Source organism: Sceloporus occidentalis, unplaced genomic scaffold (genome assembly GCF_023333645.1).
Source record: "Sceloporus occidentalis isolate IW3139 unplaced genomic scaffold, rSceOcc1.0.p SCAF_85, whole genome shotgun sequence".
NCBI classification, from domain to species: domain Eukaryota; kingdom Metazoa; phylum Chordata; class Lepidosauria; order Squamata; family Phrynosomatidae; genus Sceloporus; species Sceloporus occidentalis.
The window spans coordinates 4,262,443-4,288,333 of record NW_028317065.1 but is presented as its reverse complement, the minus strand read 5'-3'; the positions used below and the strand labels follow the sequence as shown (position 1 = coordinate 4,288,333).

At 40.2% G+C, this 25,891-nt stretch overlaps 1 protein-coding gene across 1 annotated transcript in view; it reads right to left on the bottom strand.

Annotated features, from left to right (window-relative positions):
* Window positions 1-25,275, bottom strand: part of LOC149285086 (SH2 domain-containing adapter protein B-like) — a 96,436-nt gene extending 71,161 nt beyond the window's left edge. The window contains exon 1 of the mRNA XM_089495846.1: window positions 24,622-25,275. Coding sequence (XP_089351972.1) covers window positions 24,622-25,275 — 654 coding nt within the window. The remainder of the gene's footprint in view (window positions 1-24,621) is intronic.
* Window positions 25,276-25,891: the final 616 nt, after the last annotated feature.

The following is a 25,891-nucleotide window of genomic DNA, read 5'->3' as shown; positions in this document are numbered from 1 at the left end:
TAAGTTCTTAGGGAGGCTGGTGCAACGGCAGAGGAAGATTGTGAGCACTAAAATAATAAATATTTTCTTTATTTGATTCATCGACAATCAAACGCCTGTAATATTTCCTCCTATACAATGCTTCTCTGACTTCATGAGCTGGGTTACCATGTACAAACAAACACAGCGAGCTGGACAAGTTGCCAGAAACAAAGATATTCTAAGATATATGTAAGCATGGAGATGGCATTGCTAGCCGGGTGTGCTTGTTTGTAAGTGTGATTTGCTACCCCAGCTGTTTGCATAGACTATTTCAGGGTGACTAGCCAGAATGTTATTTTTGCTGCACCGCAGCTGCTGGGCAGTGTTGCTACAAGAATGCTCACATGTTGCCTTTAAATACAAATCCATTTATTTAAGCATTCTGTGCAAGCTGGAGTGTTTTGTTTTCAGCTTCTAACTTTCCTCTGATTGGTGATTTCAGCGTGTCTCGCCTTTACATATAGGATCCAATGCAGTCTCCCGAATCACTGGAGGGGGAATTCCGATCAAGTATGTACCATTAAATTTTTATCTCCCATCCCTTTCATTGGTCGAACGCAGTCTCCCTTAAAGTATGCTTCCTGCACATGCGTTGCAGCACTCCCATTGAAGGCAATCTGAGCTGAACATCTTATGAAATCAACATGACTAGTGGTTGAAATTCACAGTGTTTAGCTTGTCTCCATTCTACTGGCGTCTCTCTTGTCTGAATAAGTTCAAGGAGAGGCATTTGCTGAGCTTCAATCCGTGATCCCTTCTGGCACCTGAAAGATTAAAGAACGCAACATACAAAACTCATGATTGTGACTACATTCCTACCTGCAACCACTAACGGTGGTTGACGTCCACTCCAGCTTGTGAAATGCCTGTTGACTACCCCAAGGATAGCTGAAACAAAATTTGTTCATATCTATGTAAAAATGTCTATTATATATGTTGAGATATTTATGTACAAGGAATAACTGTTAAAGAGTTAAGTGCAATCACCATGAACATTCCATAAATTGCTATGGTGATTACACCACTTCTTAATAGTATGTTGCAGAACTTCTCTTTATCCTTAACCAGTTTACATGCTGTGGATTTCATTCCCCACTCCCCACTTGTCACATTCCAGCACATTTTGAAATAGACCAGACAAATTATAAGCTCAGGTTTCATAACGGACATTAACATAAATAAAACGTGATGTTCCTCAGCTGCAGGTTACAAGAAATAAGTTTGACACTGAACACAAAGTTCTACGATAAACAGAAAACCCACTTTGAGTCTGTGTTTAGGCATGAGGTTAAAAATTAGCATAAACCTAAACAGTACTGACCTCCTCAGCAAACTTAATCCACTTAAAGGAAAGATCAAGCCTTGCTCAGTGGTGGGGGTGGGGATCAGCTTTGTCTGGAGTACTTTGCTTTTTACAGTAAGATCACACCTGATCCATGCTCAACAGGGCTGGGCTGGCAATGGTTGGGCAACCCTGGCACTTTGTCTGTTGGCAGCCTGGTGACGTCAGTGCAGCCGACAGCTGGATATACCCAGTCGCATGCTGTAGCAGCAGATCGTGTGATTATGAGGCATTGTCAACCAGGGGCCTACCCGGCATTTACCCGTTGTGCCAGATGACCAGTCTGGGCCCACCTGGGCGCACCTCTTCACAGAGACTGCAAGAATAAAGATAACATACTGACCTGACTTACATATACATATATCATACCTAGGGTTGATATCAGGGAGTACCGCTGATACATCCGTTAGGGGTCCAGCCTCCAGGAGGGCACAGGCCCCTATTGGAGCTCACTGCCCCTATCTTTCTTGCTTTTCACACATGCAGTGTGAAGAGTCATGCTGGCAGCAGGAAACATGAGTTATTGCTTCAGATATCACAATCATTACCTTCCTGCTACTCAGCCCTGCTCTATGCACAGGGAAAGCAAACAGGAAAGGTAGGCACAGATGGGAGATGGTCATAGAGTAGATTTGGCACAGGGGGTGGACATTTTGGGGCAAGTATGTATGGACCAGGAGAAAGTAGTGGTCTCAGAGAACATGGGGTTGCAACACTGATAGGGGGGTTCATGCAAATACATCTGCACTGGGCCCTGAAATTCCCGATAGTGGCCTTGATCATACATCCCAAGTGTCCTGGTCTTTGAGGGCAGCATGGATTCTCAGGGACTGTCCCATTGTAATGTGTAGCTGCCCCACTTTTGTAGACAGTGGTGATCATGTGCTAGCTGGTCCTCTGCTCTCCCCTGACTGGCCCAGGGAGCTGTAAACAAATCCATGGAGGTCTGTGCTTTTGTGAGTCGCAAAGGATGTCTGACCTCACCCACTCACTACATTGGTTCTTCCTACTTCTTGCCCTCTACCCCAACGCAGTCACATCATGCATCCATAAGTGCTCTGGTGTTCCCAGGTATGCAAATCAAGGTGAAAGAAAATGTTCATTATCACTGCGTGATGTGGGGTCATTATTTTACTTATTGGATTTGTCTAGGACCATCATATTCCACAGCATGGTACATAGTAGTAGTGCATCACATAAAACAAAAGATTAGGAGGGCTCTGCTCATAGGGGCTTAGAATCTAGAAATGTGCCACTGTTAGGGAGAAAATAACTGCAATTAATAATCAACTTCCCTCTAGTTTTTTGTATCACACAATATGTTACACATGGTGGCCCACATCTAGTAAAGCCACTCTGATCCCTCTGTCTACACAGTGAAGACTTTCGTTCGTTTAGATTTATCATCCCAGAAAGCACTACTTAGTGAAAGCAACAACAATCCCATTATCTTTAGGCAGAACAGTTGATTTATGATAGGAAGCTTTCTACCCCTCTACTTTCTAAAGATAGTTAATACATAAATCTTCATGAACAGGTCAAACTGGCTCCACCTCATTTCAGAAAGAAAAAAATACCAGCTCTTAATCCTTCTTTTCCTTTGATGCACATAACCAATGCCAAGCACAAGAAACTAGGCTATTTTAGGTCCCTCATCACCAAAAGCCCCTTTTAGACAATATTCATGACTCTAACAAGATGTGCAGCTTGGTCTCTTTTTTTTCTTTTTTGAAAAAACAAAAACTTAGAAATAAATAAAAAAAATAACTCCACTGCTGTCCCCCTGTCCTGATTTATGTAACCACAGGAGTCAAAACCACAATTAATCTGATCTGGCAGTTGATGGTTTTCATTTTGAAGTGAAATAAATGTTGTTGTTTGTGAAGTCCTCAGAGATATAAAAATCTTGAGGGCCTCATATGTTGGACCTCTGGTAAAGTCATCAAAGGACATCCTTACAACAAAATACTCAAATCTAAATAGAAAGTTTTTTAACGGCACGTGGGTTATAAAAGGCATATGACTTTTCTGGGCCCAAGTCTACAAAAGTCTGCAACTTTTTTTCCTGAAATACTACAGAGGTTTCCTAACTTATCTCAGTTTTCTTTACAAACTAAATCACCCTGCAAACATTATCCAGCATATGGTACATTAAAAAGCTGTACTAAAAGCCGAAGGAGAAAAATAAAAACAGTATGTATTAATAAACGTTGAGGCAGACAGATTATAAAATTAGCCACATAAATAAATACTGGTACATAGTTTCTTTACCTCCAATGAGTGTTTCTGAATGTCTCTACTCTTGCTGAAATATGAGAAGACTACATGAAAAAGAATTTACTGACCTCAATTTACCTATGCCTACATTTTCATTTTTTAAAGCAACAACAACACTTTTTCAGCAATAGGTAGAATGCATTTAGTCTCACAGCGAAACATCAACCATCATAAGCACTTTAATACATATGAAAGCTGGATGGCCCTTTTGAAGTGGTTTCCCCTTTACAAACTCATGAGGGGATTCTGCATATGCATTTACCACTTTCCCAATCTACCGTATTCGCCCGAAAGAAATAAAATCGTCTGAAAAAACTACATTGTCTTATAATCAAGGTTGTCTATCATTCACACCTCAGATCTGAGGCACTGCCAACTAAGCCAAGGGGCTTGTCCTCCTCACTCGCTCTCCCATACTTTCACACTATGACATGCTCTCTCTCGCAATGTCTCCCTACCTTCGCTGACTGCTTCCGCGTCCCCAGTCTCCTTTTCCACAGCTCCACTTCTTCTCTTGCCTCTTCTTGTTCTTCTGTCTTCTTTCTCCGTCAGCTTCTCCCCAGTATAAGCTCCGTTATACCGGCACTTCCACAAAAAATGCACAACGGACTCTCCCACGATTGGATGAACAGGGGAAAGGCTGTCCTCCATGGTGTGCGCCATGGCTCCTCCCTTTTGCAGAAGTACCAGGATAACTGAGCAGATTCCGAGAAGAAGCAGATGAAGAAAGAAGGCAGAAGACCAAGAATAGAGTATTCTTATATTATAATCAAGCCTTTTCTTTTTATCTTAAGATCCAAAGTTTGGAACACACATAATTTAGCAAATACAGTATTTGCAGTGGAGATGTGTTCGGTCAAGGTATGGAAAGAGGCAAATGCCTATGGGGAGGGGGAATTCCTGCAGCATTGTAACAGGGACCACTTTGCCATCATATGCATTAAAGAACATATGATGGCTTGAGTGCTAATTTAACTATTTATATGGGACTTCATTTTTAACCCATTGCTTGCAGTCGTTACCCCCTCCACCACTCCATTAGTATTTTATCTGTCCTCCAATGCACTATTTTAATACAACTTCTACATTTTTTCCTTCAATCTCGAACTAATCCCGGTAATGTAGCAAATCTAAACATTGTATGGGCTCATGTATCACAAAATGAAAACATGCCCTGCCTGTGCTAACACCATGATTTCTGGTTTTAACAAGATTTGGAAATGAAGGCAATGCACTTTAACCCGAAGCATGTATCGCTTTTCACTGTCTGCATGGGCCATTCATTTTATTGTACCAGAGTGTTATGAAAACCAAATAATGGAAAAACTTAAGTATATGCTGTTACTTTACAGATAACATTTTGTTTGCAGAAACTCAATTTACTCAAACCTTTACCAAAGAAATGGTCCACTACAGTTGCATTTAGCATTTTGGGGGTTGGACATGTAAAAGTATTATCCTGTAATATGTAGCACAGGGCTTGACAATTTTTTTTTTTTAAATCTAGGAGCCAGGACTTTTTTTTGCCCTACACTCACGCTTTGCCCCAGCACTCACGGTCTCACACTTTACCCTAGCCCTCACTTTGCCCTGCACTTACACTTTGCCCACACTAAAAAGCACCAGTGCATACTTTTAATTACCATTAATTAATCCCATTAATTAACTCTGTCCCCAGTTTCCATAGGCATCTTTGTCACTAAATAGCTTCCCATAGTCCCATGTTTAGTGACTAAGATGCCTATGGGAAACTGGGGACAGAGTTTGCCTTTGCCCCCAGATTCCCATAAGGCATCTTTGTCATTAAACATGGGGCTAGTTTGCCTTTGCCTCCAGTCTTCCATAGGCATCTTTGCCCCAGCCTCCCACTGCCAAGCATGCCCCCAGTTACTTCAACTTTCCTGACCCCGATGTGCACTCTGTTGGATTCATTCCCGCTGCTGCTGGCGGCGGCTCCACCCATCCTCCTCACTGAACCGGGCTGGCACCGCCCACAAAGCTCATTGAGCAGCGCTGGTGCCGCCCGCGAAAGTTATTGAGCGGCGCCGGCTGACTCACTTCCATTTTGAATCGACAAGGGTGGCGTTTTAAGAAGCCGTCCACGTTGATCCGAAACAGAATTGAGTCAGCTGGCCAGCGCGACTCAGTGACCTTCGTGGGCGGTGATAGCCCCGTTCAGTGAGGAGGGTGGGCGGAGCCTCCGGCAGCAGCGGGGTTGTCTGCATCGCACAGACACCCGCTGCTGCCAGAAAGGAGGATCCAAGTCCCCTGCAACGCCGCGGGGGATCTGGATCCTAAACCCAATTATAGGTTTGGCTCAAAAACACCTAGGCGCCAGGACAGACCTGGCGCCTGGGATTTGTCGAGCCCTGATGAAGCATGTCGGTAGGTTTGCCATAAGTAGCGGATAGCAACATGTAAATATTAAATGTTTGCAAAAAATAAATACATATATGGCAATCCTAGATGTAAGAGTTAATGGGGCTGCCCTAATACAGGGCCTAGAAGTTCCGTTGCTCACTTTTCTCATCCTCACTTGTGGAGTCTGCATCACTGAGTAAAGAGGAGCCCTAAGATATGATGTCATATCCCACTGGTCCACGTGCCCTTCCATAAGGACAAAGGGACCCCACAACCTCAACTTGGCCTGGGACTTGGAGACCCAGACGTCAGCCTTGCGAGTAACCAGTTCCCTTCTGAAAGTTTATGCACCCACATACATAGAAACACAGAATTTGACAGGAGATAAGAACCATTCCTCCCATCTAGTTTTCCTGATGTAAACACTAAAACCTTAATCAATCCTTGGTGTTGTTGTATGTGCAAGATAGACATAAGGCTATCTCATGCATGTTTTAATTCACTTAATGTATTATCCACTGCCTAATTCCTTACATTAAATCTAAGCCTTTGACCCTCTAGTCTTAGATTATGACCACTTCTAGTATTTTTCCTCCTTTGAAATAAACTTACATGAAACAAAATAACCTGGAACCGTTTTTTCAGGTGTTGTAACCTCTCTGATACGTAAAAGAAAACACTTTCTAATTTTAAGTGTTAAAGTCCATATTTTGTTTACACTAAATTTATTTTTGGTTCCGGTTTCCATTCTTTGTTCAGTACTGCTTTTGTTCTTAGAAAAAAAAAAATAATCAAAAGATTTACATTACATATGCTTCAGAGACAAGTACTGTAAATACCATAGAAAAATTATATTTGGACATTAGTTTTACTTAATAATAATAATAAATATTAAATGCTTGACTGATTTGATGAGCGAGGATAGCTGTGTTGGAGTTCAATTGAAAATTAGTACCAGGGGACGAAGCATTATGTTACACGTATGATTTAAAGAGAAGACAAGCCAGATTTGTCTTGGTAATTACTCCAACATAATAGACAACATCTGACCAAAATAATTAGCAGCATATGTGTGTGTGATCATAAATTAGCAATAGACCTCCATGGTCTGCGCAGACAGGGAATCCTGAGCACTCATTTGGCTCAACTGACCCTTTGCAGTCACTGACTGTGACAGTAGGTTTATTCCCTTCCTCAAAAGGGAAAGAAAAAACAATGCTCATGTCTTCAGTTCAAACAGATTATAGAGTCTGGACTTCCTAAACGTATATTCAGTAGTGGCATTAGTACATGCAAACAAAGTAAAGAATTCATGAAAACCTGGGAACAGAAATACTCAGACCACTAATTAAATATCACTGCAGATTCCTTTACTGTTGCAAAGCCATCGACAGGCACATAAAAATGTTTAAAAACATAAAATATAAAAGAACAATCCAGCCTTCATATGTAGTTTAATATATAGGATAGTTCAGTATCCCCTTTAAATCGTCCCCCCCCCTCCTTGCAAAAGCATGGTGGGATTTAGCAGAATTCCCCAGGAGTTGTCTCTGTCCCTGTCTTTCAAGAGATGTGTCTAGCTTAACACATCTCTCTTTTATCATTGAGCACCGGCACAATACTAACCATCAACTCCAGAACTGGCTCGTGACAGTTCCAGGGGGGCCGACGAGACCCTCTGCACGCAGGAAGTGTGCCTATTAATTTTACTGGGAGCAGTTTTCTGCCATGGACTGGCAGCTTGAAGCAGCAAGAAAACTGGACCACAGGAAGGGTGGTGGGTTCCTTTAATTGATTTCGGGTTTAATCATACAGATTTCTAGTATTTATCTCTAGTTCAGCTAGAATTCCATCCCTATCCAAATATACATACATACAGATATGAACTAACTTTTTAAGAACAAGTCAAGAGTAGTTATAAGAAAGGCAGGAAACCAGTGTAGTGGAACTGCAACTCAAGAACGTTTTGGCTATGCATAGGCTAGCTGATAATCCAACGTCAACATATCTAAAGCTGAAAATAACATTCAATTTAAGGAAACATGAGTTGAAGCAAGTTTCAAAGACTGCTTCTTCCAGGATTTGCAGATGTTTGCGATCAGAATTACAATATACACAGACCATTTGAAGACAGAATAATAAAAATTCATCTCAAGATGTACAGCCGACACATCAGCTTTGAAGTTCCTTTGGGTACATCTGCTTTCCATCTTTATGGAATTGATACCGTTTTTTGCTAGGAGATTGCTTTATTATGTTGGATATGCTAGCTGCCTTTTCAAGGACAGTGAATGTCACATTAACTCTTACAGTAACAGACATCCAGAGGCTCATGGCTAAATGTGTGATACACCAACATAATTTACATTACAAAATGATAAGCTTTTTTAAATTTAAAGCAAAAAAGAGATACAAGTGGAACCGCTGTCATCAGAGCACGTTTTATATCTGCACATACACCTCTCTCGGATTACTGTTCAGATTGAGTATTGATCATTTTTAAGACTCAGAAGAGTTATTCAAGCAGATAGTCCTCCCAACGAACTTCTTAATGTCCATTGCATTAAACTGCTTACGAAGTATTAACAAGGTGATCTAGCGGAGAGCAGACTTGCTGTCATTTGTGTTTTACTTTCACAAAATCTATCGTTGATCTTATAATATAGACAGTACAAAGCAACCACCACATCTGAAGCCATTTGTGGGGTAATCTAAGTCGAATTTCTAGTTATTGATGAACCTCAAATCCCATGATCCCCACATGTGGACACAGGAATATGTGCTTTGCCGGGCAAGGAAAATCTTAAGAACTACGGAGGCTTTTTTCATTACTCAAAATTCAAATGCACTTGACAGAAGAAGAAAAGAAAAGAAAAAAAAAAAAAAAGGTATATTTGGTCTACTCTTCTCAATCCAAGAAGACACAGGACAGGACGCTGCCACATGTAACACACTAGAAAGTCAAAAGAGCAATCAATCTACTATTCCTACTGCTTTCTTATCGTTTCTTCTTTACAAAGGCTTGACTCAAATTGGTTTACTGATCAAACATACATACAACACCGTCAGTAAGCAACATCATTTTCTGAACAAAACAGCTGTCTGCCCTAGAAATTTCTGAAATAGTCCTTCCAAATTTGCCATTACTGTAATTAACTACCATAAAAATGATAAAGTGTCAATCCTGGCTATCTCTGATTTAATTTCTTCTCAAATTAACTAGAAACCATAAAAAAAATGGATGAAATGATTAAAGCCGTCACTTCATTGCAGCGCCAATACAAAATAATTTAACAGATTGCCACTATACATAAATCCTATTTATACAATCAACATGTCAATAACGTGTAACGGCTAATGCAATATCTCAATTTAATAATGATATGTTAATAGTCTGTAACATAAGAATTAGAGCCATTTCTGGTCTATATGGCACTTTGAGATATATATATATAAATAAATTTAAAAAAAAATAAAAAAAATCACATTTATTTATTTAACGTACGATAGTGAATCCTTATTTTATCCTGGAGCCCAGTAACTTAACCTAATTCTTAACATGCTTTCATGCGTACCCTAGAGTAGAATCTATGTCACATCCCAGAACCTGTATTAAAAAAAAAAAACCCATCACTTCCAGTTCAGAGAGAAGATGGAAGGTCATAGCCACCTCATTTGAGGAAGCTTTGGCCACGGTCACTTGTTCCCTAAAGCTTTAATTTAAGAGATGGGTCTACATTTTTCTTTCGTGCAGCATATTTATATTTCCATAACCATCTACCTCATAAATTCCAAATTACATAGTTTGTAGTTTTAGAAAGCAATGTTCTCAAGCTCAGTTGGGCATACCAGCATGGATTACTTGCTTTCTTTATACTTTTGACTCCGCATTCATAATCAAGATTTCAAGTTCACACATGCAAAAGCAGCAAAATGTAGTAATAACCTGAGGGGTATAAGATTGTCACTGTGAAGACAGCATCTTTCCCATGCCCATACCTGAGAAGTCTCAGGATGAAGGGCCAAATTCTCAGGGTCACAGTCTGGAGCCAACTCATTCTTTACTTTAACAAATCATTAATAGTGGCAACAGTCCTTGTGAATACCCATGATGTGTCGGGGTGAAGATGTTCTGAATCGAATCACCAAAGAATATGAAGGAGTTACCACCTGACCCTATGGATTTACATATTCACTAATGGTACAAACATTCAACATTCTAACCTAAAAAGGGCTTGTTTGTCAATTTTTTCACAAGGCCTGCAATGCACACTGGCGGAAAAAAAAAAAAACCTGCAGAAGAAATAGAATTTCGAGAAATTACTTAAACAAGATTGATTTAGCACAGATGGCTAGGAAATACCATAATTAGTGCAGCAGTTCCACCGAGCTATAATTTTCGAAAACTATTAAAGAAAAAAATGAAACTCACAGGAATGACATGCATGCATAATCTTATATCAGGTTAGCATGATGAATTCACAGTGTGTGTGTGGTCAAATATGTCCCATGGAACACAGCTGCCGGGAATAAAGAGATGTTTTGTAAGGTTAAAGGGTCAATAGTGCCTACAACGCAAGCGATCTAATAAACTGCATGTCTCAAAGGGTAACCGTAACCAGACTAGACCTGCCTTTTCATACCAGCCACAGATCAGAAATGTATTCTGAATGGATGCCTAATTGCCACTGGGAACGAGAAGCAAGTACTTTAGGAAGTGTTTTCCACTATAATACAAGACTTGGCCTTCTTACATAGGAATCATGTCCAAAATAAACAGATCTGCTTTACTTGGCCAAGAGCAGGTACTAAAGAAGCCCAGATGCCTTTGGTTTCCTGGTAGTCAACATATTTTCACCTGCTAGCCATGGTACCTTCTTGCCCAAAGTCACCATATGAGACCCAGTAGAAAATAAAAAAATGCACTCTGAACTGTATGAGTGTTGGTGCAATCACCACAGATGGGAAAGGGGCATAACAGGACATCATTTCAAAGCTAGCTGTATCTTTACCTTACACAAAATGGTGAAAGTGTATGTTCTAGAATGAAGTAAATTAAGCAGATGTTTGAGATTATATATACATACACACAAAAATCTTCCTTTTTTCGGATATCTGCCGACATTAAAGAATGTTAGAACTTACAACCGGAGCTTTGCCGGTCTTACTATACGAAGGGTTATGCTTTATTTACTTACCAGTGCTCCCATTGTGAATCCTCTACTTTCACTAACAAAGTTGAACGGTTAACTGGAGCTTTCAAATTCACTTACATCGTAATCATACAGTCAACAGTACCAGTGACAGCACAAGATGCAGAGAATGGCGTTTGGTCACATCTAGCAGAATGAAGGAACGTAAATCCTACAGGCGTTCAAGCTGTATGTGCCTTATATTTTCCCCTATGTCTCTTGGGTTCTCTTGTTTAATCTGGTTTTACAAACTAAGTAACACAACACAAATTTTGAAGCACTCTTGATACAAGACTCGATGCAATGTATCTACATAAAAGATAAAGAGGGCAGTTGTGAGTGGATACTAATATTGAAGGGCCGCTTGCAGCAGAAGGAAACACTTGATGAGGAAAGCGATTGCGTTTTCACCTTTCCCCGTCACATGTAACCTGTGACTAACCCTGTCTGAAGTCTGCAGTCCTTTCCATTGCAGTGACAGCTGATGGAAACAAGTTGGAAAGGGGTCGGGCGGACACCTGGAATGTGTAACTCTAGCTCTCTAGTAAAACTCCTGATGAGTAAGCAAGCCTGCACCACAAAAGTATAACATATGCTTAGAATTTGTAAACTAGGTTCTCTTATATGCATAGAAACTATGGAGAGCTCTACCAAAAAGAGGTGTAGACAACTGTCTTGGGTGCTGACCAGGTGGGTCAGGCACCACTTCCAGGTTGTCCCTTATTTCATTAGGCAAGCGTATAGAGGATGGGGTGAACAGCAGACATTACTCCTCATTTTGCAATTCCCAATAACGGTAAGACAAAGACAAAGTAAAATTTTGTTAACAATAGAAACACACCAGAGGTTAAACACAAGAATGTTAAGAAATGTAACAAAATACAAAAGAAGAATGTCAGAACAAGAGATCATAATCTAAAACCAGAGGGTCAGAGGCTTAGATGTAATGTATGGACCTTTTACAGCCCCAGAATAAGTGGATTGTAAATTAAAATAGTGAGGGACTTTACATGAGAAAAAAGGGCCGACTAAGTGGGCTAAATGGTTATCCGACATTCTATTTTTCTGTGTTAAATAAATTATGCTTTTTATATATGTGGCAGATAAATAATATCGTATTTTATTACATTTCAAGAAGAAAAAAAGTTCATTGTAAAATCCAGGATTCTTTTTACATTAACAGTCACAGAGGGGCAGAAATGTGGAACTATACTATATGATACTGCAATTGTAAAGATTTTTTCCCCCCTAATTTAATAGCAAAAAACTTTACTTGTAAACAAACATTGCTTCATAAACATATGTTCAAGTGATATACACATAAGGAATTTAGGTTTTATATAATCAAATTTTTCTTATCTTAAAAAAAATAAAAATAAAAAAAAAGACAATCCTGGATCATTTTACAGATGAACACTGTTCCGTGGACTTATCCTCTGATTGCCCCTTGATGCCAGTCACTTAACAGAGCGGGTATCAGAATCGGGGTACAGCAGTGAACCCAGTAGAGCCCTGTTTGAAAGGCTAGCCTGCCGGTGAACGAGCAAGGGAAGGGCTCGGACACGAAGCAGGGTTCTCACAGAAATAAAGCTTTGCCATAGGAAAGGGTCTAGCGCAGGACTTTTGGAATACAGAAAAAGAAAAAAAAAAAAAATTTAAGACACTTTTCCTTTAACCCTGAATTACTGCATTTTCTTGGCAACTGAAACCACTGTGTGAATTAGTATCCACCAGGAGAGGAAGGCAGTGTCAAAGTGCAAACAGCCTGTTGTCAAACTTGTAAAACTGACAACTATGCTTTTAGAAGCCATATATTATCCTTCCAAATTCCTCGGAGAGAGCAGTTCTAGTGCAAGGCTTCAGTTAAGTGCGGTTGAGGCAAAACCTGAACCGAAAGTACGCCGGGATATTATAGAATACTAAATTACATAGGTTCATAAACTCTACATTTTAGGACAGCGGAAGACTGCACCAGAAAGGAGCACTAAAGTTGAGGGAGTTTTTTTTGTTTTGTGTTGTTTTTTTAGACGACTAAGCGTACTTGTTACAAAAAAAAAAGTTTAAATCACAGGGTCAAAATAATATGTTTTCCTTGTTGCCATACAACTACACTCCAAATTAGTAATATACGACAATGAAAAATTGGATAATGAAAAGCTTGGAGTAATTCTTGCGGCGAAGCATTTGGCAGGCTAGGGTTTAATCAGGGTTCCGAGTGAGAACATTTTAACAGTCTCCCTACTACGTACAGCTACCGGTGGCCCAATTCACACGGTATACAAGTGCACTCTCAAATTCCGCGGCGTACAAGATTACTCGGCTTTGAAACAAATTGACATTTACAGGAACAGTTTACTGAATATTGAAGAGCTGTGAAAAAAACATTATGTTGTGCAAGGCTCTCTGATAAAAGTAGAATATTTTTTTTTTATATACCTGGCTACAGGTACAGACAGAAACAGATATCTGCTCTACAGTGGCCTACAAAGAATTACAACTGTCGTAGTCAAAAAGATAGCATATCGGTTATGACATAACAAACTAGCAAATAGCAAAACAAATTTGAAAAACATGTTCATGTGCTGTACGGCAGTATCGTGACTTCATTGGGTTTTTAACCGAATTGTACCTTTTGCTACTGTTGCTGACATTAACATCCCTATTTTTTTTTTTAAGAATGCCCAAAAGCTGTTACTCAAGAGCCTCATCATGGGTCAGTAAATGTATTTTCTTATCTACGCATAATGGAAAGAGCAGGGAGGGATGAATGGGCATAGTGTGGCATAACTTTCAGTTCTGCATGATGACATCATGGAATTTACATGTGTCAAATGCAGCCTTAAAAATCATCAATCACATAGACCCAGAGAACATGGTCCTGCCACTGCAATGTTCTAGCATTAATATATAAAAGGTCTCACTGAGTGTTCAGTAAATTAAAATGGTTTGCAAGATAACAATTGTAAGTAAATGTAAACATAAATGGTGTCCGGAAATTTGAATATTAGACCGATTAAGGTTTTAAAGTCTTTACAGCAGAAAAATTAAGCAGACACAATGGTACAGCCGTTTTTATTGACTACCAGCTTATAAATAGAAATGTTCCAATTAGAAACAAAAATAGCAAAAAAAATATTGATGGGGGGGGAAAAAAAAACAAAAAAAAAAAAAACTCATCAAGAATGGACGGCAGCCTAATAGCCTGTCAGGAGCATCTCAAGAAACTTATTTTGTGATATTATCGTATTGAAATATATACGACTGCTTGCCAAGGCCTACAAACATCTGTATTTTGTAAAATACAAAGATGAATACAGTATTAAACTGGAGATATTCTAAGGAAAAGCTGTTTTTTTTTCCTCAAGAATATTAACATTTTTGTTAAAAACCTGCAGTATTTGTTAGATTAATGTACGAAAAACGCCAGTTGTCCACCACTTTTTTTTTGGGGGGGGGGGGGAATCATTAAACCACCACATGGCTTAAGCTCCTCTAGATCCCAAATGGTAACGGTGTAAAAATTGCTAGAAAGGTCCTTTCATCAGCCCTGAGAGGGAACTATTTCACTGCATCAAGAGCTTTCCCGTAACTCAAGTCATAGTCGTTTCAATCTGAGGAAGAATAATGAGTCAGAACTTTGACACTCTGAACTTCTTTAAACTGGTTTCATGCCAAAGGTATTAGTCTCCCTCATAACTCAGCCCTCGAAATTCACACACCCATGTCTGCTTGTTTGACAGCGGACTGTAAACTCCATTAAGAAAACTAAACCGTGGCCGTTGGCATTTCTTAGTTTTTGTACTCAAAGATCATCGTGTTCGATTATCGCACATGAGAATTCCTTGACAAAAAAGTTCATAGCTCAAGGATGTGTCAAATGAATTCGGAATTAGCGTGCGTATGCACTTCAAACTCTTATTGTTCATATTAATACGCAGCTGCACGGTGCAATACGCGCATGAACCACCCCAGGCAACCCAGCTGCTGAGAACCACAACCAGATAAGCTCATGAAGGTAAATGCTGGCTCAGCATGGCAAGAGTTGTACAGAAGCTGGAGGGTCAAACCTGGCCAAAGTACAAGAATTCAAATCTCATTCCAAGAAAAGAATTGATAAAAAACAACAACAACAACATGTATTATGGCGTGCGTCGGAAAACTAAAAGGACTACAAGGTTACTAAAGGCACTCCAGCAATGAATGGCTCTGGGAAAGAAGTAAAGAAACCTTGGAGTAGACATTGAACCCGCAGTAAAACAACACACATGCTGAAAAGTGCTGCTGATAAAGGATGGTAACCTGTGCGGCTGGAACTGCATTCTATGTAGAAGACTACAAACCACGTGAATAGCGAGGCAGACACACCAATATAAACACATCTTAAAGTACACCCGAACTATGCCAAATGACTACGCAAGGGTTTTCTGCCATGATGTTGGATAACGTCACCCAGAGATTACAAAAATATATATTACGTATATTATATATATATTTTATTATTATTAACCATTTGTGCAATAACTCTCTGCCATCCAATCAATCATTAAAGAAAACAATGTTTATTAACCAAGCATATCGAAGACAAAGATATTTAAGAACTGGCTTAGGATCGGACTATTTATCATCATAAAACAGCCAGCGCCAGAGCTGACTAGCGGTTCGCGTATCGCATGTCAGGGGATGTGTTCTGCCAAACACATCTCCCGCGCAGCAAAAAGCTGGGAAGGGGTGGTTGGGGCAAATCCATACGGGGTGAGTCTACAGAATCATCCACGCATTTCCAAAGGGGACATTGGGTTAATTGCGTACGGGGGAGTCTCCATTTAAGAGGGGGACAGAAGGTTTTTAGATTTAGAAAAGGGGATTATTTATTTAAATAAATAAAGTAAAAAGTGAAACTCTCGTGAATTTGAAAGTGGAAGGGACTGTGTGTTAACTCTTCAGGGAAGGGAGTCCCATTCCATTTTAATGATATCAGCATTTACATGAAAGCTAATATGAGGAAAAGCTGTTTACATGCAATTACCCTTCTGTATGCACAACATTAGAGCATATAGGTTACACTGTGTGGCACCGGAGGGTTTAAACACAATCAAGATGTTAGCACATAGTTAAAAACTTGCCATTTGCATTTGAACAGCCTGATCAGACAGATGATAATTCCAACCTGCCTGTTAACAATTGGCTGCTACCTTTTAAGGCGTCCTATAATCCAGATGAGAAGGAAATAACACACACACACATATATATATATAATTTATATATTTATATATAAAATTCAGGCACAATGCAAACAGTCTGCAGCTCTGTAGCTGATGATGGACTGCAAGTCCCATGACCCTTATCCAGCTACTCCCAGGCAAATCCACTGAACTCCAACAGAGGAAGAGCAGCAGTAAGCTCGCCTCTGCTCAGATTCCAAGATAGCGATGTGAAAGGGTTAAGCGAAATCCCAAATACCGCTGCCCGTTACGATTGCAGACTTCTAAGAAGTGAATGTATTTGCAAAAATATTAGGAAATTAGGAATCAGATCATTTTTTTTTGTTTGTTTGTTTTACGATTAAGGAATTCATTCTAGAAAGGGTTTGGGCATTTATTAGTGCTAGAAGTCATGTTTCTAATGCAGCATTTAGATAGAAAAGTGTTAAATCCAGGCTCTTAATTATATTAAAATCAAATTTGCGTAGCACTGTAGGCCTCGGTAGACATTACATTGTCTTGCAGGGGACGAGTTTCAACAGGATGCCTGCTTTGATGGCATATAAACATTCCGACGGTCAATTTCCCTTCAAACCCATTTCTGGGAAGCGCACGTAGACAGCAAGGTTCTATGCAGCTTCTGCGGATGGAAGACAGGGTGGATTTAGATGGCATTTTCATTTTCTTCCATTGCTGACCCTGAATAAGACCAGCCTTGTCAAGACAAGCGATCTGCGAAGAAGCAGCCAATTGATAGCAACTGCATTTAATTAGTTGCTTTTCATTAACTCCAAATACCTCCTTCTGGTTATATTACAGCAGATCTGTCAGAACAATTGGTCGACGTTGCTTCTTTTCTGACACGAGTGATAAATCGTAATGGACTCCATAACGTAAGTGGGTTAGCGCCGTATTGCTTTTAGCATGCTGGAGGCAGAAAGACCAAGAGGCACATTAACTCTTATACACCACAGAAGCTTTTTATATTTTATATATTTTTTATAGTAAGAATAAAGAAAAGGTTTGACACACACATTGAGGGCTAGTAATTTACTAAAACCTACGCGAGTTTCGGATCCCTATACAAAGCGCAAAGTCTGGTTTGATGGTGGTGGGATAAAAAATATTAGAAGAAATCGGAAGATCACCCTCTAGGTGTGGTCCTAGAAGCTATTGAAACTTTACATCTTTCTTCTTGTTGGTCCAACAAAAAAAGTTATCTACTTCAACTAAAGAGTCTGTCTTCTCTGAGGCTAATACAGCTATACCCCCCCCCCCCCATTTTGCACCAAACACCTAATTTTTACAATATATTTATTAAAACCACAATTGCTTTCTTAACACAGAGACAATGTACAGAACAATATAACCTCGGTAAACACCGATGTACAAAAAGATTCGCAGACAGCAGAGGAATTCCTGCTCAGTAATGACCAAGAGACAGGAGGTGCAATAAATACTCAAGGTGACTTTGGTTATATGGCTGTAATATCCTCTTCGCAATAAATGAAGAGATTCTATCAGCTAAAAAACCTGTACACTAATTATGGCATAGAAAAAAAAATACCCCAAGTCTTTTATTGATTATTTTAACACCCCATATATTTCCTCAAAATGATTGTACTAACAGCCGTTTGCTGTTTCTTCTGCGGAGCCGACATGTCCCGGCGTAATAACCGACCCATCCATTCACGACTGGCTACTAATTTAAAGGAATAGTCACATTCTGCTTGAGTAGAATTAATTGGGTAGCATGTTGGAGGTGACTGTTTTCTAATATTTGTTTTATAACTAAAGAAGAAAACAGGGTTAGCTGAAAGTACATTGAAACATTTTATTATAAATAGATATATAAAAAAAAACGTTTTCCCCCATTACAAATGAAAAATCTGCTCAAGAACCCAAGGGACCTGTCACTCTTACATCCTGCAGGGAATAGCACGACATTTGTGTTATATTAAACTGCTATAAAATATTTACACAATGTGTTCTGGCGAGTGGCTTTGTACCCTCATCAAATGGGTCCAATGCCAAAATGTATCCTGTATGTGATCTTACAACAGTAGTATACTTGGATAACAGACTATATGCAGAACTGTCAAATTTCAAGTAAAATAGAAAGAATACCATATGATTGTCTAGCTCGCGACAAAATCAATAGTATTTTAAAGAAGACGGGGGGGAAAAAAGGGCAGATCCCAATAAATCGGTAAAGAAAGTGGTTTAGTTGGAATGGGGTCACCTGCGTGGCCCTTTGAAACCTTGGGTTTGGGTAATCATTTTCTTCTATACCCTTTGTACAATGCTGTATAATGTGTGCTGATTTCCTAGCCCTTTAAAGGGTAAGTAAATAATTACTTATTAACCCGAGTAACACAGAACCATGTATTGCTGTAGCTTTAAACAATTATTATGTCCTACCACTGATGAGTGTGTCACACAGTCCCAAGCCTTTTGATACATTAAGGCTATACATAGTACACACGGTTCTCTGGCAATGACAGCCCTCGGCGACCTCTATCACTGCCGAGTCACAGTCTCTTATCTATGTTAAATATTCAGGGCATTGTCACCAGGCTCAAGTACAAAACCATAAGAGTTATTTTACAATTATCTGGGCTGAACCTGAAAATTCTTGGTAGGCGAGAATGTTTATGGTATTATTTCAGCACGGCTAGTTACGTTGCCAAACACTTCTAGGGGTAAAAATAAAAGAACTGCATTGGAAAAGGTAAAAATGTTCTGCAAGATTTCAGGACGAGGGCCCGAGTTGTCAGTTGTCTTAAAAGGCCCTCAATAGTCCTGAAGCATTTACAGTATTTAATGTTATCAGTTAACACTGAAAGGATAACATTGACAGCACTCCTCACGCCTTTTAACAAACAAAAAGTATTTCAGTATCTGCCCTCGAACGGCAAAACTCCAAGAAAGTCCTTAGTGCTGCGCATTGTCTATCTGCACCATGTCCACCAAGATGTCTTTAAGAACCTAAGCTAAAAATATAGCAACTTAGTCACAGTAAGTTTACAACACATGGGCCCATATTCTCATGGGTCTATATTCTATAAAATTAATAGGCTTTCTTTTTCATCCAAAAGCTTTTCTGTGAAAAACAGATCATATTTATGGCCATTCTACTGCAGTAATCTAGAATAATAGCCTACATTGCTTGGGAAGTTAAAGTGGGCAAGTAACTAATGATATTATATGAAAATATCTTCTTACTTCCAGAATCCCTCATAAATAAGAGTGCATTCACGAATATCTATGATGCTGGGTGCATCAGACACTAGTAGATAAACCCTTTAAAGAAATTTAGGTCTAAGGTTCTAGATTAGTCATTATCTCATGGAACATTTGATGCCACCGTAGAACTCAGAAGATCTACACTAAAGTCCAATGCAACGACAGAGGCCTGCACATTGGAGTGATGAGGAGAGAAAAGGAAGAGCCCAGAAAAGCCCTGCAATTATGTAAAAGCAAATCATTTTGCCTGTGATAAGGTAAGAAGCACTGAGAGAGATAGTTAACTAAGTGGACTTGTCTGGGAGTTTTAAGTGATCCTATTCTAAAACACTTTGAAGCATCTAGCAATCTGAGGCAGAAAGGATAAAAGCGTGCAAATCATTTATTTGGTGTGCACGCTTTCTAGGCCTAAAAGCAATGCAGTCTACCATTTCAACATTATTTAATAATACATTGCCAGGAAGTTAATAATTAATCCACATAACTAGCTATGATCTAGAACACCACCAGCTGAAAAACACTGCAGATGCAATGTAAAAATGTTACTTTAAGCATGTCGATTTGATATTATTCAAATTCTCACACTCAAAAAAACCACATCCCATAGTCAGAATAACATGCATTATAATGCAATGCGAGTAGCTTTAATAGTTTATGAGAATCAACAATGTAAAATTCTGTTCATGGTTACAACATGGTGTTTGGTGACGAAGGTCATAATGTGAATATTGCTAGTTCAGCTCTACAGGACAGCTAAATTAATAGATGGAATGCTTACCATCTCTTGTGGAAAAATAAACTAAATCTGAAAAGATGTAAATCCTGAAGAAAAGAAAAACAAAACTTTTTTTTCTTCCTAAGCTACTTCAGGGGCCACAACACATGGGCCTTTCCCGATTCCCTATGACTCCCCAGATGATCAATGTCATAGCGAATAGAAAGACAAACAACATTATATTGCGATGACGCTACATGATTAATAATGGACAATATATCATAGTCAATGTTACATTACAATGTCCCTTTAAAATCAGCCTCACAGCCTGTAGCTCTTACCTACCCAAAGTGTATGTGGATCTGCCAAGACTCCCTGCACATCATTTACAATACAAAGTTCATCTGTGGTTTAAAAGGACTTGAGTCAACATTTGAGTTTCAAACATTGTTAATTATAAAAAAAGTATATATTTAAGCACAGCATATTCTGCCTTTGATTTTCCTTTAAAGATGTTTAAAGGTGGATAACACCTAAGAATTCAGGGGAAATCAAATTCAACCCAAACATCTGCGATATCACTTTAATAAATACAATGCATATGCATTTCAAACAGTCTGTTGGCAAAGGGCAATTCGTCGAAGCATTAGTACCTCTCATTATGAAGCATGACATGAGAAAGCCAGAAAGAAAAGAATGTCTGTCTTCTGCTGTATCTAACACGCGAAGGACCGATTCATTGTCTACATTGGAGTATTCACACTGCCCATAGCATATGCACGACTGTACAATGCCGATTGCCAGACGTACCAAGAGAACTGCTAATGGCTTGAACAGGACAGCTTTGTTCTCTTGGCTGCATGGAGACTATGATGCAAACCTTTATGACAACAAATGGCTGGATCCTGGGGTTTTTCTTTAAGTGGATCATTTGATTGGCAAGTAATATCTCAGCGGAGCAAAGGTAAAACATGCCGTGCTGGCTTAAAAGCCATTGCTTACGTTACAACTAGATTCTGCCTGACTTTTCCGTCATTTCAAAGGTTAATAGGGGTGAGAAGGCATGTACACCGTTTTGTTGCTGTTATAGCCACAAGGCAGATAAGGTTCCTTCTAAAACAGCTGTCATACACTAAACTTCTTCAGGAAATATCAGAATATGAATTCAATTCTTGAGCTAGGCTTAGTAGGAAGCAGGCGGTAGCTGGCTCGTTCTAAGAATTCCATTCATACTTTACTTTTATGCAACAAGCCCAATAAACATAAACAAATCCTGGATTATCTGAACCTATGCGAAATCCTCCCTGAAATGCAATCTCATTCATATAGGCAGGTTTGGTTAGAAATATACCGATAGCACCACAATCATTTACGCAGCTTTATATTGATCTCCAAGGATCTAAGACTTTCCTGGTTCCAATAATCGTAAATAAAAGAATGAAGGAATAACCAAAAACAGAACATTTAGATTTGATGTCCCAGGAAAAAGACAGAAGCGGTAATCACTACAATTCTGCAAATGGACTAAACTATTTGGACACATTTTTTTTGTTTCTGGACAGCAAATTTCATTTTTTTTTTGTCCTTTCGGTTCACATGAAGTGGTTGGCAGAGAAGGTAGGGAGACATTCAGAACAAGAGAGTAAATGAAAGGGTGAGAGCATGAATGAGAGTAAGAGAACCAACAAAATTCAAACGCTAATTCAGAGCTCTTTGCTTCGTTTTCACTTGGTCCCTCATTTTCAGGGATTCGTATTAATTGACAAAATTGGCTAATTTCGTTAAAATTGATTTGTACGAATCTGAATGCACAACTCTAGTAATCACCTACTGGAAATAAAGGGGGACCTACAAGTAATACCGAGGAAAGCTAGTTCCGTACAGTTCAAGTCATTATGAACCATATACCTCAGAAGACACTCGTTACAGAACATTGTCTAATAAATGGGGCTAGAAAATAGCTGTATTGTGTTTCTAACGAACATCTGCCATATTAATTAATTGTCTTAATGTACATTGGCCGTACGTGTCTAGGTAACTCATTATCTAGCGTACTTGATCAGGTGCCTCATCGACGGAACACATCTGCTACACTGAAAATAGCTAGGGGGTGGCGGAAGGATTCTGCAGAATCCTCCTCCCCTACATTTGCAAGGAGGATATCACAAAAATTTAAGGGACCCCTCAGCTATCATATGCATAAAAGTGATAATGATGGCTGGAGTGTCCCTTTCACCTCATCAAAAAAAGCATGAGAAGAGAAATCTCTATTGAGAAGAGACAAGATCTCAATCATTAAAAGTCTGTGTTGATGCTGGACTATGTGACAGATTGAAAATTCTTTTCCCCCTCCATCATTGAACGAGAAGCTTTAGTGTCGATGAGCATGGCCAAGTTTAATACACTAAATAAGAGTAACCATACCAGAAGAGTGTGTGCATACATAACAGCACCATGCGCAGTGAGAAAACACTATTAGTGTGTACACACTGACAACATGCTATTGTACTAAGGTGAGTGGGATCCATGAAAAATACAATCTGCTATTCTATTCATGAATGGGAGAAAGAACTGACAAAAGAGCTGCAGAGGGTTTAAAGTGTTTATATTACACATCACTGAGCTTAAGTCTTAAGTGTCTATCATCCATAGCAGTATGCGCTATAGAATAGGAAGAAGACATTCTACAAGTCTTGACGTGAGAAATATGATGAGAACAGCTGAAAATACTCCACCACAGTTCAGACAGTTATGAATGACAGCAGTAGTGAAGGCCAAAAGCACAGCATGTCTGCCTGCATAAAACAAACAAGGTCAAGTATTATGGTACAGCTGAAAAGCGACTGGGGTCTCAGAGGATTTCCTGAGCTGGAAATCCTGCAGCATCCAAGTGTCAGCAGACCCTCATGATCAACACATGGACAGGTGAGGGCGGCTTCACTGAAGGTACCACACAGTTAGCAAAACATAAGATGCCACCACCATGGAGCCCTTCAGTGGGAACACACTAATGGGGCATCCTTACCTGGCCAAAAGTACTAGACAGGGATAGACAGTGATGGACATCTGCAGCCCAGGTCATGGGCATTGGTGTACTCTGCCAAACCACACTATAAAAAGGTATCATAGAGAGTACAGCATAACCATCAAGAAGGACCACATGTGTAACACGCCTGTTGTAACCACAATACAGCACAAACACTGCCATGTGTTGACGGACAACCACACAGTCCATAAACATGCATGCATGTGAAAGCTGCATCACAAAACAGGATGAGGGACAAAACCCAAGAAGTACAGATCTGTATTTGAAATATGTCTAAATTGACTTGGGTCTGCCATGTATCTAAGTTGCCCGTGGTGTACGTCCAATATCGAATCAAACCTCGTAACCTTTAAGAATGGGACAGAAGATAATCTTTACGGCTGCGGCGCATAGTTTTGTTCAGATGTAATTTCCCAACTAATCCTTAAACCGATCAAATAAACTGGTTTTACTGTTAACCAATCTTTTGTTACCAAACTAGCGGTGAAGTGTGACAGCTCTCCGTTTCCAGAGTACCATTTCTTCTCTATGGTGTTGCCGAGCTTTGCAACACTTCTTAAAGGGACAGTGCATGTTTCACAACACGGACGGGCATTTTATTCCTTTATCTTTTAACGCGTTAAAGAAACTTTAAAGATGACAACAACCTGTTAAATTCAGCAGAGCACCTTTAACCTTCTTCTCAACAGGCATGCTATAGAATGCCCAGGAAGGTGTTGCGTAACCCGACAGCACTGACAGGGTTAATGGTCACACAAAATAGACACTTCAAAGGGGGGAAACAATAATAAAATGTCATTTCCTTCACAGATAATTGTGTCACCTGCCAGGTAAGTGGGGGGGGGGGATAGTACCTAGCACAGGACCCACTTATTGTGAAAGCATTATGTAGCGGGTGCAAATATGACTCACAACTGTTGCAACATTATTGCATCAAGTCTACTTTAATAAAAGAACTTTACCAACTCATCATATATTAATAATAAAAAATGGTAAAGAAAGCCATAATAAGGAGGATATATATATATATATATATATATATATATATATTATTATTGGCAATAACAATAATAATGTGACTATAATAAATAATATAATATTAAATAGTAATAATAGAAATAATAAGATAAAAGTGTCAGCCACAATAAAGAGGATATTGTTAAATAATAATAGTAATTATGATTAGGATGCCCTCCAGGCAGCTCATCCGAAGCGCTCACCTTCTCCTTCTTGCCCCCGGGGTTGCTCGGCTCCTCGCTCTTGGTACCCGCTGCAGTGAGCGCAGGGCTCCAGGTGATGGCGGCGGTGCCCGTGCTGCCCCCGCTGTCCCCCCAGCCGCAGCTCTCTATCTTGATAAGCCGGTGCTTGGGGGATACGATGTACTTGAGCTCCGAGCCCCCCAGGAGCTGCTGCTGCTGCCTGGCCCGGGCCGGCCTCCTCTCGCTGTTGCTGCGGTACAGGTGCGGCGAGGAAGACGAGGAGGAGGACGAGGAGGTGGTGTTGGTGCTGGAGCCTGGGTACGGTTCTTGGAAGAGGCTGCCGCTGCCCCTTATGCCCTCTTCCTGCTGCTCCTCTCTGCACATGGCCCGCAGTTTGCGGAGGGACGAGCCGGGCCCGTTGTACGGATCCTCGAAGTCTCTCTCCTTCTGGGCCCGATAGGCTCGGATGAGATCGCTCTCCTCCCTGCAGTGCCCGGGCAGCGGGGACGTGTGGTGGTGATACTGGGGGAACTGCTGCTGCTGCTGACTCAGGTGGAAGGAGCGATCGGTGCCACCGTTCTTCTTATAATCCGGTCTGGGCGGCTGCGGGGGGCTCTTGGTCTTGTTGTTATTATTATTGCCCAGGCTAAAATACTTATTCAGCCATTTCGCCATGATCAGCCTCGCCGGTGCTCGCCGTCTGATCTCCCGCTGCAGCAGCTGATCCGCTGACACTCCCCCCTCCGTAAGGTGCTCACATGGAACCCGGCGAACTTCCACCGGGGGTAACGTTACAGTTCCCCGGAGAAGATGATCAACTCAAACAGATGAGGTTCCTTGGCAGGTCCAGGCTCAGGAGTCTTAAACCTGATGGCTGTCGCTGCGATCGCTTAACAGGCAAGCGCTGATCACACGCGGCGGATATGAATAGCTACCAAAAGTCTTCCAAAAACAAGACTTAAGCCAATAAAAGCATGTTCTCCGCGGACGGAGAGATACAGGTGACGCTGACCGCGATGTTTAGGGAATTAGCAGAGATGAAGTGCTAGTTTACTGTCCCAGTCAGGAAAACACATGTGCTGCAAGGAATACAGGTAATGTGTCAAGTAAGATCCAGCTTCGTTTTTCTCCATTCACACCGTAATCCTTCATCCACTTTCCAAGTCGGCTTCTTCCGCAAGTTTCATGTAGAAGAGCAGCTTGGCGGATTAAAGCGGCAGAGCCCGAACCCTCACGCAGTGACCGATCTCCCCTAAGGAGCCTTTTTCACTTGTTGATTGCCAGAGAAACC